This window comes from Aythya marila (assembly GCF_965140915.1).
Source record: "Aythya marila genome assembly, chromosome: 3".
Classification (NCBI taxonomy): Eukaryota; Metazoa; Chordata; class Aves; order Anseriformes; family Anatidae; genus Aythya; species Aythya marila.
In genome coordinates this window covers 41,550,154-41,562,963 of record NC_139044.1, presented here as the reverse complement: position 1 = coordinate 41,562,963, position 12,810 = coordinate 41,550,154, and the positions used below count along the sequence as shown (strand labels likewise).

Below are 12,810 nucleotides of genomic sequence, written 5' to 3'. Positions count from 1 at the left end.
CTTGTTCTTCTGGCAGAGACTTACGTGTATTGGTGAAGCAGGATCAGGCTGAACGCTCTGAAAACAGAACAGAAAAAAAATTGCTTACAGGATTTTGCCTTCAAAGAAGTTAAAAGAGAAGTCAGCATTGGCTATGAACTTGTTTCCTACCTTGAGGAGAGAATACTGGCAACTGGCCATAACAAGGCAGAACAACAGAACCCAAATGTCTTTACAAAAGCCTTGGTTCAGAGTCATGAATCCAAGAAGTGAAACGAGAACTACGAGGATGACAGCAAGTACGTTCTCCTTTATATCCTCTGTCCTATGTGAATAAAAAAATATATATATTCATATACTCATTACAGCAGGGCAGGTCCATTTGCAGCTGCTATAAACTGGCAGTGCTGGAGCTATCAGACTTTAAAAGACCTGAGGTTTTGTTCCCAAACCTACATCTCCATGTTTAACAGTCTTCACCCCTGTACCAAAGACCTAAGCCATAGTGACAGCTAAAATGGGTAGATAAGACATGCACTGAAGCCCAGAAGAGACTATCAACACCCTCCGACCTCACCTCCCAGATAGAATTCCACAATGGAGGTGATTTAAATGTATTCAAAATACCATTATCAAAATAAATAAATAAATAAGGAAATAGGACATTCATTTAATGAAAAAATATACTCCTGACAACAAAGAATTAGATCAAAGACCAAAATTGTCACCTTACATTTTATTCATTTTATCTGTTCCATTAGAACATGGAAGCTGACTGAAAGAACAAAGTTAATATTCAGGCTCTTACAAAAGAATTTATCAGTATACAATTTTCTTGCAGTTGAAATAGTGGTAAGACACCACAGATTAAAAAAAAAAATATCTGCTCTGGACCCAAGCTCCCTGACTGTATAGCCAGATTTCTTCAGCATGTAAAAAGCTGTCTTCTGAGACTTCTGCTGTGCAACCCATATTACCATACAGGGTAGAACAAAACCCAAACCCAAAATGAAGAATCAAGCAGAGATAGGAGAGTAATGACTATGAGGCATGCAGGCTAATATGCCTGAAGGTTTTAGTAGTCCAAAAGTTTACCACATGAGGTCTTCTAGCAAAAAGTGCTGCCAAAAGAGTTGATACAAAACAGAGGGACTGGAAGGATGCGAGATGCCAAGGCAAGAAATTTTCTCTAAACAAATAAAACTGAAGTAGAAGAGAAGCAGTCACTGAAAGATTCTCTTCTGAATACTACTCAATTATTATTATTTTTTAATTTCAGATTGGAATACTTGGCTTACAACAACCTGGAACCCTTCCACTTCCACATTTTTGCACAACACGCTGATTTTCTCCATAGAAAGCTCACAACCATTGGATCCTACAGCTGAGAGACAAATTTAAGGACTCTTCTGTAGGCCTGGTGCTCACATGAATCAAAGCCTCTCTTGAAGCTGAAGAATAGTGAGAACCACCAAAAACAACTCAGAAGGAGAATATTTTCTTAAACTTAAGAAAAACAAGCATTTACCTGCTCAACCTGAATATGAGACTAACACTATGCTCATTTTTTTTCTTCTTCTGTGGTCTGCATTGTTCTACAGACACAGTGCCCCACACTGCAATACTACATAGAATTGCATGAAGAAAGCTTACCGGTCCAGCAACGCCAACAAGGTCAGCCGATCATACCAGATTTTAATCCATTTACCAGGGAATATAATAAATCTGTAAAACTGCCTGTTCAATTTCCGTTGTGCTGAAGAACATGAAGAATCCTCAGGGTCCTGACTGGGTTGCTTTAAAAACAAACAAACCAGAAATACACAAAACATTCTTTCACATTGACATATGGCTGCCAGCAAAACACATGCTTAAAAGGCCAAATTTACATGAAGTTTCAGATATTTTTTTTCTCCTACAAGGGATAGTGAGAACATATTTATTTTCTTCACTTCAAATTATAAACAAAGATATCACACCAGCTTAATTTCTTGCAGATGGACAGAAGCTGTATCAATTGTGGAGCTCAACAGTGATATATACTTTAAACATAAATATCAAATGTTCCTTTTAAAATATCCCCTTTACTCGCAACTTCTTGTCTAAAGTTTGTTTTTAAAGTTTTTTTCCACGTGTCAGGCCTATTACAGCACAACACAAAACTACCCCTGATAGGACAAATACTTGGTTTTAACCAACAAATTCAAGTAAGGTTTAAGGTCTAGAGCCATGACTTAACTCTCCTTACACAACACAGCTTTGTTTATCTTTCCTGAGATGCTTCTAACAGCACATCAGGTGAGCATCATCACGTTGCTCACCACTAGTTTAAGAGTCTCTAACCTTACCAACATAATCATAAGTAATTCTTCTTGAATATTGCTTCTCTTAGATTTCAACATCTTTTTTTCTTGCCCCATTTGAATTAGAACATTTCAGATCTTCTCTAACCCTACCACTGCACTGCTTCACCAGCAGTTGTGAGGAAGAAGGCTTATCTGCAGACCTCCAGCCAGTCTGCAAAGCTAGACAACAGGAAGAAAAAAAGAAAAAAAAACAAACAAACCTGTGCAAACTCCAGAGCATACCGATAATTGACTTTATGAAACAAAAATCATTTATTTTGCCTTCAAGGACTTATCTGAGATTTCTAATCAGTGTAAGGTCCAGAAGTGTTCAACCTTTTTCTAGCCACCACTATTGTTAAACATAATTAAGGAACTTAGATGATAAATATATTATGGATCTCCATGAAATGTGTACATTAGAATTATTTGTGCTATGATAGAGCTCCTTCTCTAACCAGGAAGGTTAATACTATCCTAAAGGCAATCAGTAGTTTTAAGTTTTAAGCGGTCTCTTAGGTAATATCACTTTCCAGAGTTAACCACTTGGTGTTTGCCCTCCCCATTCTAATCTCAACATGCCTTTTAATTTGTGTGAAATAATTGATCACCATCTTGAATTGTAACTATTAGCAAAATGCAGACTTTTAAATGACCTATCTCCCTGCACAAAGGAATTATTAATTTTTTATTTTAAATTATTGGAATAATTTATATTCTTCCATTTCCAGAAAAAGGAATTTTATACATAATTTACACATGGCTTAATGTATGGCTGTATGTCAGCCAAGCCATAGGAATAGACTCATTAATACCCTCAGTCTGCTGGCAAGAATGAGGTAAAATGCCCTAGATTCAGAGAAAAATCCAAATTTATGCTTTTATCTCATGCCCCCTTGTCTAAAAGTGCACATCCACACAACGCCTAGTAACACAGCTGGTAACAGCAAAGAACAGTAATTCATTTATGTTGCTCAACATTCAGACTTTCAAGGGGATGCCAGACTGCTAAGCACTTTTTTGTTGTTGTTTTTAAATAACTTCCAATAATTCCAAAAGCAATAAGACAAGTTGCAATCCCTCCATCATGGTGATTAAAATCTAAAATAGTTTAGGTATGCAAAATTTTAGTATTTCTATTATCACTCAAAAAAAGTTGCTAGATGACTTTCTTTAAGGAAAAATTTACTTGAAAGTATTACACTTGCTTATTCTGGCAGTCTTGTTCCTTTCTTCATTCTCTGTCCCAACGGAAAGTAACATGAAATTCAATCAACTGCAATAATTAGCTCCACTCTTCTAATCTAGATTGTTCACTATAACTAAATCAAAATAAAACAAAGTGGCAAATAGCCTATTAAAAAGATCTGAAGAACTGATTGCTTGCTCCTCAGAACAGTTTAACATGTATTAAACTGAGTGCATAAGTGAAAAGTTTTGGCTCCTTAGGAGGCGTAATATATTTGGATAAAGTCAATTACACGAGGCTTGCAGTACTGGGGCTGGAGTCAGAATTTTGAGCAGCATTTGGGAAACTGAGTAGCCCTGAGCTACTCACTAAGTGTAGTTGTGCCTCATATAAAAAAAAAAAGTTGTAAGACTTCATAAATTTATATAGTGTCAGAGACAGCATGAAATCCTAGCTTCACTGAAATCTATGACAAAACTTTTTCTGACTTGCATAGGCTCAGGATTTCATGTTTAATAATAAATCATAAAACAGGAAGTTCTGAAATTACTGCCTGACCTTGTTACGAACTTGCTATGTAATCTTGAGCAATATGCCTTACTTCTTAATAACGCTGTTTTCCTAGAAGCAAAAGAGACTGATAATTTTTCTCTAATTTTACATTAGAGAAATTTTACAAGATTACAAATTTTTACAAGATTACAAATATCTGGAAAATATATTAGCCTTTAGATAGAAGTCTGTCCAAATCTGAAAAGCATATAATGAACAGGGACAATTACCAGATTTTTAATTTAAAATAATTCCTCTATATAATTTGTATCTAGCTTAAAGTTGCTGTTCAAAATCCAAGATGAAAGATAATTAACTGGCATTTTGAGGTTATATATCAAATTAGAACTTGCTGTGGAAGAAAAGAGAAGGTTAAAGTTATCAAAAAGGGAACAGTAAAAGCAAGACCACAGCCTCAAGCCATTGGTCACAGACCCCAAGCACTGTAAAGTTCAAATATGTCCACATATTAGCATGCAAACTGAACTCTGAGGGCCTTTTTCTTTCAGCAACTGCATTGAGGGAGGTGGCTTTGACATTCCGCAACAGACATCCAGAAGCCTGGCTGCCAGTTTCAGAAAAGGGAAACCAGACATAAGGTTTTAGGATACTAATGAATCCGAAGTAAACATGTCATACTATTAAAATCTGGTGGTGCGTCTAAAAACCTAACAGCTGTGTGCTCTTGCTTTCAAATGAAGTTAGGCAGAAGATCATCTTTGAAGGTGATGGAGTCTCTAGTACAGCTTGCAGGTCTGTATTTTGCAGAGGAATTTCTCCCTTGCTTACCCTCTTTTTCTACAAGGAGCCCCTTAAACCAGTAACACCACTCTTCTCTTAGGACACCCCTCAGTGTCAGTAGAAAGCAGCTCAATTGCATCTATCAGCGTAAAAATAAATCTTCTCCCACGTGAGCTGTACCAGGCAAAAAAAAGCACAGGATAGCAACAAAACTGGCTCAGCAACAAGCCTGCAGCATTTGTTTATAAAGCAGTTTATCAAAACGCTAGAAACTGAGATATTACAATGTACCCGTGGGGTTTCTGAAAGGGTCCTTCGTGCCACCATGAGGAGCAGCTGCTGCTGAAGTGCACTTGCTGCTTGATCCCCCGAAGATGGATCTTGGCTCTCTGAAGTGGTAGTGCTGGAGGAGCTGAACTGGATCTCACTGCACACAGAGGAGAGAACAGAAAAAGACTGTTTTACAAAGCAGCATTTTCCTAGTATTACTGAAACATTACTGGAGGAAGACAGGTTGGCTCAAAGGACATGGAGTCTTCCACCTCCATACCTGAAGTCTAACCCAGGCCCACAGCAGTTAAACCCCAAATTTAGATACATTCTCTACATCCACTGCAGAGAAACGGACACTTCCATACCACGGTTTTTCTCATCCTGAGATGAACACCTACAATGAATCACACTTCAGAAGTGCCTTTTTCTGACCGCTGACAATGGAGACCATACGTTAAGTCCAGATTTGGGTATCTGTGCAATAAATACGTCAAGTTACCTGATGTGACTCCGAGTCCAGGAGTTATTTTCAGAAACATCAGTGTGGCATACTCTAAGACCACTAATACTGACATAAAACTCTGGAAGAAAAACACCATTCCTTTTTCTGGTTGTCTACAAATCTCTACTAGTCCCAAGCATACTACTCTACTATCAATAATAGATTATTTGTCAAAGTTTCCCTCTTGTTTACCTGCTCTCATAATTCAGGTCAAAAGCTGTGTATCCCCAGTGCAGAACCACAGAGTAGCTGCTGTGGAGATACTGGATTAGCTTTAAACCAAGTTTATTTATGTACCAAACCAGTTTTGTCCCAGTCACACAGAATTTTTTAAGTAATAATTTACCTACTGAGAATTCAGGCTATAAGAAACTTCCTTCTGCCCTCACAAGATGGCAGTACATCTATAATTCACATAATGCTAGCTCAGATATCCCCAGCACCAAGCCTAAATTCACCCTGGGAGGGCCCTGAGCAAGATGATTCCCCCTCACCTCCACATTTACTGCTTTATGCTATAGATACAGCACTGAAATAGTTTACTTTAGGAAATCCTCTGCAGTTACAGCAGCAATACCTGTTGGTTTGCAAAAATGGTAAACCACTATAGCATGACTGACATGGTCTCAGCAAGAACTATACTGAAATTAGATCATGGTTACTTGTGGAAAAGATTTATTTTGAATACTTGTTGCACATGCAACAGTAAGTGGGGTTGATACACTAGGGACCCTGCTCAGAGCTCATTACTTGCCTGCCTTGGGCTCTTAGTACTTCTGTATCCAAGCAGCTCAGAGCTTTTACCTGATGCAAGGTAGTCAATATCTACTGTTCCCATTTGCCATGAAGGAAAGACAAGCAGGAAGAAAATGAAGTCATTTGCCTACAGTCACCCAAGAAGTCTGTGCCAGGGCAAAACCAAAACTCATCTTGCATATCCTATGATTGCCCCCAAGCAACTTCATTAATTTTAGCAAACTCAACCTTCCCTGCTTCTGGGGACAATTCCCAAAGCCTGTCTTGAAACCCTTGTTAAGCCCAACAAAAGGAGCTTTGCAATTGTGGCTGTCCTGAATATACCTGGGTGTTAACTTAAGCTGCAATGGCTAGTGTCGTGCTAGGACAAGGTTCAGTGCCTGGACTGCTTAGAAGCAGGGCCGAACTATCACACCAACAGCTTGAAACACACATACTCTCTTTTTCTCTGCACCACGACTTGCTAGCTCTGTCTGGACCAACAGGAATATCAGCAGCTCTGATTGTCACTAGAGGAATCATCCTGCCTTTGGTCTCTGAGACACACAGTGGGTTTTTTGTTTGTTTTTTAAACCAAGGCCTTGACTGGTAGCAGGTTTGGATACCAGACCTAATATTTGCCAGCTGCCACTCCAGCAGAGCTATCAGACGAGCAGACATGAACGCTCCCCATGTTCTTAGCCCTAATGACTTCCCCTACACTCCCCAATCTTCCTGCTACAGGCAGAAGCAGATCTGTTCCACATATTCAGGACAGCTGTCACATTCCCTGTGGGCAGTACTAGGAAATGAGGACTTGGCTCAATTCGACCCAGCTGATGGCCCAGCCCTCCATAAGAATGCATCTCCTTTATGGGTTCTGTATAGCACCTTGCCAACAGACAATAATGAAACCATACAGAAGCGATGCAAACTGACCCAAGAGCCTGGGTCTCAACCGACAGATTCAGGGAGGCAGACAGGTGAGCAAGCCTAAAGGCACACTTCCCAGGAAAAAAAGTTTCTCAAAACAGCTAATGAATGAAGCCTTTTCCATATTTTGAAGTGCCCTACTGAAGGGTGACCTTGTCCGGTTTGATTGCCTTGTTTCCCTAAAATGAGCCGTCCTGTTCCTTGCCATTGTGAGCACAATCCTGGGGTTCCCTGTTCACAGCAGGAAAAAGGCAAATGTAGCTCAGGGCATTCAGGAACACTGCTTCAGGAATCCCTGCCAAAAATGTGACTTAAAACACAGCAAGGGAATAGAATAGTGTCTACTTATATCTTCTTAAGAGAAGAGTTATCTTCAATAAATTTCTGCGTTGTTAGTTATCTTTCTGCAAAAGCCAAATAAGAGTCAAGAGCATTTTTTAATTGGCCCATGTCTTTTATCGCATGTTTACCAAGAATGGAACTGGCAGAGTGATGGATGGATACGCCAAGATATTCCCCTGGTACTATCCTCTACTAGTTCTCAGAAATCAAAATCATTTTACTCGTAAGACTTCTTCCAAGAATAATCTTGGAGATCAAATTCTCTCCCACCAGACTTGAAGATAACTGAAAAGCCAGGAGAGCCCACAGTCTGTTTTCTGTTTGCTTTCAGCAGCAAAATTCACAGCTCCACCTACCAGCAATTGGCAGAAGAGCCATAAGCAGCTGGGACACTAACTGTGGGAAAAAGCTGAAACTTTAGATTCCTGACAAGGCAATCAGGGCACTGGGGATGGAAAGACAGAGCCACCAAAGCAATAATTTCAAAACTGGGAGTTGTCTTCTAGCATTTGTCTGCTTCCTATGCCTTTTATTTAATCAGCCTCGTATCTCTGTATCTTTTCTTACTCTTCCCTGATTTTCTGTTCCCCTCAACTCCTGTTTACTAGTTGTTTGTTTTTTTTTTTTGTTTTTTTTTTTTTTTTTAATTCTTTACTCTTATTTTCCACACAACCTCCTCCTCACATTCACCTGCTAACTCCCCGATGCTTACACAGCTACTTAAATGTCATATTTCATCTGATGACATTATCACACTGAAAGCAAATACCAGAAAGAAATGTGATGGTGGTATTTGTGTTTTTGTAAGCCTGTAGATTCCATATATTTATTACCATACTTGAATAGGAGCACTCTCTAATCATAAAATCACTGTAACAAAGCTGATGTCAGTATAACATAGAATCTTACTAAACAGAAAATCTGTTCATTTGCAGAATCAAATTAACGTTATCAAGATCTACTATGGTAAACCATACTGCTAATGTAAGCAAAGGTATAATTGAACCAAATTTTGAATAATAAATTAATAACTAAAAATATCTTTGGTAAACATACAACCTATGCAGATCGAATGCAAAAGATACATAGCACCCTCTACTGATAAATGGTCATAAAGCCAGGAATTTTTTCCTGGCTCACAATTCAGTTTTGTAAGAACACAATAAACATAAGCAACGGTACAACAGTGGAAGTGTTTTAGTATCACTACACAGCACTGGAAAAATCTTCCTTCTCCCTTTCAGGTTACTGTTTGACAGGACGTATGTGTGCCTTATACTGTTGTCAATTTAGCTCAAGCTATTCAAATATAACCCAGCCTGAGTCATCCCCTTCGTTAAGGATTAGCTAGCCTCGAGTCTGAACACCTCTCAAGGTAAGCTCATTACAAAGACACGTTACACAATTACAACGGATTCTCTGCTTAATAAAGATGTTTTGCAGGGCTTGGCTAAATTTCATTTTAACCTCGATAGTTAAAGATAGAAAGTTAAATTAGGACAGGCAAGCCTGTAACCAGTGTCACAACAGTTGCAATAGCAGCCATACTCCTGCATACAAAACCATCAAGATCCCATCAAACTGCTTCAGGAAGCTGTCTAGGTCACTACAGAGTGTAACAGCATGCTACATAAATATCCACTGCTATAATAATACAGTTGAAACCATTTGTAATAACCACTAAAATGCCACTCTTAAGTCCAAGCAGCTATGGCTGTGAACCAGAGCGAAGTCCAGAGGTGGGAAGCTCCCTTTCAGCACATCTGAGATATTCATCTGAGGTGCGTTCAAAATACCTCCAACTGATACCGTCATAATGACATGAAAGCACAAACACAGCTGTCTGAAGTGAGATTGGAAGTCCCGGATCGATAGCAGCCCACGGCTCCCTGACGGCACCTCCACTATTTGACCCCATTGCTGACGTCTTCCTACCACCACCTGAGCAGCTTTGCTCCTTCTCACCTCAAATGCCTTCCTCGCCATTTCATGTCCTCATCATCTGTACACCTCACCACCCAGACCTCTTGCTACACGTCCACTCGCCTGGCCTCCACCGCAGAACTACCAGCACTAACCTGGCCAGACTATTGCATAACCCAGCACTGAGACCAAATCCACTGGTTATGGGAGATTTACAGCTGCCAACTGTCCTATGAAATAAAGACAACTTAAAAACTAAAAGGCAACCTAAACTATGTAAGCAAATTGAAATATGCAGAAGTGAGAGCAGCATTAAAGACTGGATGATTATGTGAGAAGCCCAATCACGGCAAATAGGGAAAAAATGAATAAGAAGCAGCAATCTTCATTTATTTTGGAAAGAAATTAGCAGTTTCAAAGAATAATGTTAATTCAGAATGCATACTTTAACTTCCCTTAGTGATTACAGCTGACGGGAGTACAAGTTAAACATTAAGTCTCTCTTAAATCTTGTTCACATTTTGTTACTCATCCAACAGGACTTCAGGAGTGGTTTTTATTATTTGTTTAGCTAACAACAATACCACTCCTAACAGTAATAAGATACAGTACACAAGTTGACAGAATGAGAAAGCTGGATGCACTAATTTACTGACATAACAGACAGAAAATGATATAAGGCCATGTTAAAGTCTTGCAAAGTACTACAAGAGGAGCAGCAGCACACATTATATTCATTAAGTGAGACACTACTGCTTGGTTCACCCTTGCTTCTCTCTTTTCAGATTTTATTTTTTAAGTTTTTGTATCAAGGAGGTAAATCAATAATTTGTAAAACTATTACTGACAACACAAACAGCACAGACTAGTTAAACTAGAGGATGAGAAGAAGTACCTTTACTGGAATTAATGCATTAGCAAGCACCCACTGCACCATTATTACCAGTCTTTTAGAAGATCCTCTTGAGCTCTCAATCTGAAAGGTGGGGTAGACACCAGCCCCAGAAACTACAAGACTACTGAAGCTCCCATTCCTGAGCAGGATTTTGCTGCCATCATGTGGCAGCACCTCCCCATTCTGTCAAAAGCACTTTCCTGCTCTGTGTTAAAAGAGTGATGGTGGGATGAAAAAAAATATATATATAAAACCGGAAAAAGATTTGAAGTGGCCACACTTACACAAATGTTCTCTCCTGTACCTAGCAAGCCAGCAGAAAAAGGAGAGGCTACTGAGTTTGCAAAGAGTGTTTTTTAAGAAAATCATTAGCTTTATCAGAATTCAAACATCACTGTCTTCAGTGCATGCACATACCCTATACTCATATATAACACATTCAAGCAATTTTACACTTAAAGCAACCAGCTCATCTGAAAGCACTGAATCCCAAAAGGAGCTACAAAATATTTATTGAAGCCATTTTAAAAAGTGCCCAGTTGCAGAACTGCACTGCCTGCTAAGCAGCTTTAAGAGTCCTTCATACTAAGTCAGCAGCCTATTGTCAGAGCAGGAGTTGGTCTTGGTAATTTCGGTCACATTGCTGAGAAATACAAAGATGTTTTAGTCATATAGCATTTTCTCATTCTAAAATGGCACTTTAAAAAAGTTAGCAGTAAAAAAAAAATAAAATAAAATAATCAGAGTACTTTCTCCTATGATGCTTATTCCTCATAGGTTTAGAGAATTTTCCAGTGGTGAACATACTAAAGTATTAATGGGTTTATACAGGAGACATACAGTACTGCTAAGGCATTCAGATAGGTGCTTTCATAGAGTATAATGCACTGAAGCAGCTTATTCATGGATATGATTGCAAATCAACTAAGTTAACTCATTGATTGGAAGCTCTCTTTTGCCCAGGGCCAGAAACACTGCACTCTGTGCCACATAAAAGCTATACTGGCAGGTAACTTGAATTATTTTTTTAGTACTTGCTAGTCACATTTTTGCTGCTATTAGTTCTTTTTAATCTATTGGCTCAGCTAATGCTGAAAAATGCTCTATTCTCAAAGAAACAAAAGAAAATAAGAAACAAGCAGATTTTTATTTATTTTTTTTTTCTGTATGGAATTCTTTACCTATACTGGAAAGCATTTTAAAATCAAAAAAGAATATAGCTTCTGAGAAGTTTTGTTTTAGTGCCAGAGCTTCTGTAAATGCTTCATCGTTTTAGATGGACTGATTGTTCAGAACTTGCAAAGTACAATATGAATACTGGTATGGATGAACCATATGTAAAAAACAACTACAATGATATGGGTTACATTTATATTACACATAAAATTATTGTGTAATATAATCTATGTAAGTGACAAAACATACATTATGAATAAAGCAGACAATGATTTTTTTTTTTTTTTTTTTAAGGTATAGAGCAAGCTAAGTTCATATATGCACAACAGATTTCATGTTGCCCAGATGTCATCCAGGCAGGAGGGGGAAACTGCAGCTAAGATAACGATGTGTTTTTTTGTTTTTCCCTCAGGGCTGGGCAAGTCTAAAAATTCTTTCTGTTCCATCTCTCAAATATTTTCAGTTGTGTGCCATATATCCATGTCTGCAGCATTACATATTTGTTTTAAACTCTAGTTTATATTACATGCATACAGCACATCAGCCTCCTAATGCAATTTATGGCTGCTACTGACTGTTGCCAGACTCAAAGTGATTAACTGCAACAAGAGGACAACACTTCAACCTATCTAAGTATTTCAACGAATCAAACACTTGTATCACAAGTTGAACTGCTGTCAGTAAACATTCGGATTGCTCTAAACAGATACCAGCTCTATCACTTCAAAACCAATGCAGGTGTATGATGATACCATCTTGCACAGGGCTTGGGAGTTTGATTTCTTTTCAGGAGCTTAATACAGGAGAGAAGGAAATGGGCTCAAGAATACAAGCACTATTCTCATAAATTGGATTCTCTTAAAAAAAAAAAAAAAAAAGTATTTCTTAAAGGAAATATAAACGGAAATATAAGTATAATGCTTCCATAGCTTTTTTGGGCACAACTCCAGTTGACTTTATAAGAGCTAATACTTGATTTGAGAGAGAAAATTGGCCCTTCCTTAAAAAGTAGCTCTTCACTTTTATTCTACTTGAGAAAAAAAAAATAAATAAATCACTAAAATGTTTTTCCTTGGAGCTACACACATCTGTTTTTCACACAACAAGCACTGCCAGGTTGGTATGGACATTTCCACATCAGGATTGTGTGTGGTCCACTTTCTGTATTTTTGGAACTGTAGTTAACCATAGCACATCTATGTTTGCACACACATTAAAAAAGCTC

General features: G+C 38.3%; 1 protein-coding gene across 1 annotated transcript in view; it reads right to left on the bottom strand.

The window, feature by feature from the left end:
* The window catches only part of PCNX2 (pecanex 2), a 151,987-nt gene that overhangs the window by 109,983 nt on the left and 29,194 nt on the right, over positions 1-12,810 (bottom strand). The window contains exons 9-12 of the mRNA XM_082757622.1: positions 5,098-5,233; positions 1,633-1,775; positions 151-304; positions 25-57 (exon numbers count right to left, since the gene is read on the bottom strand). Of these exons, the coding sequence (XP_082613748.1) occupies positions 25-57; positions 151-304; positions 1,633-1,775; positions 5,098-5,233 (466 nt within the window). The remainder of the gene's footprint in view (positions 1-24; positions 58-150; positions 305-1,632; positions 1,776-5,097; positions 5,234-12,810) is intronic.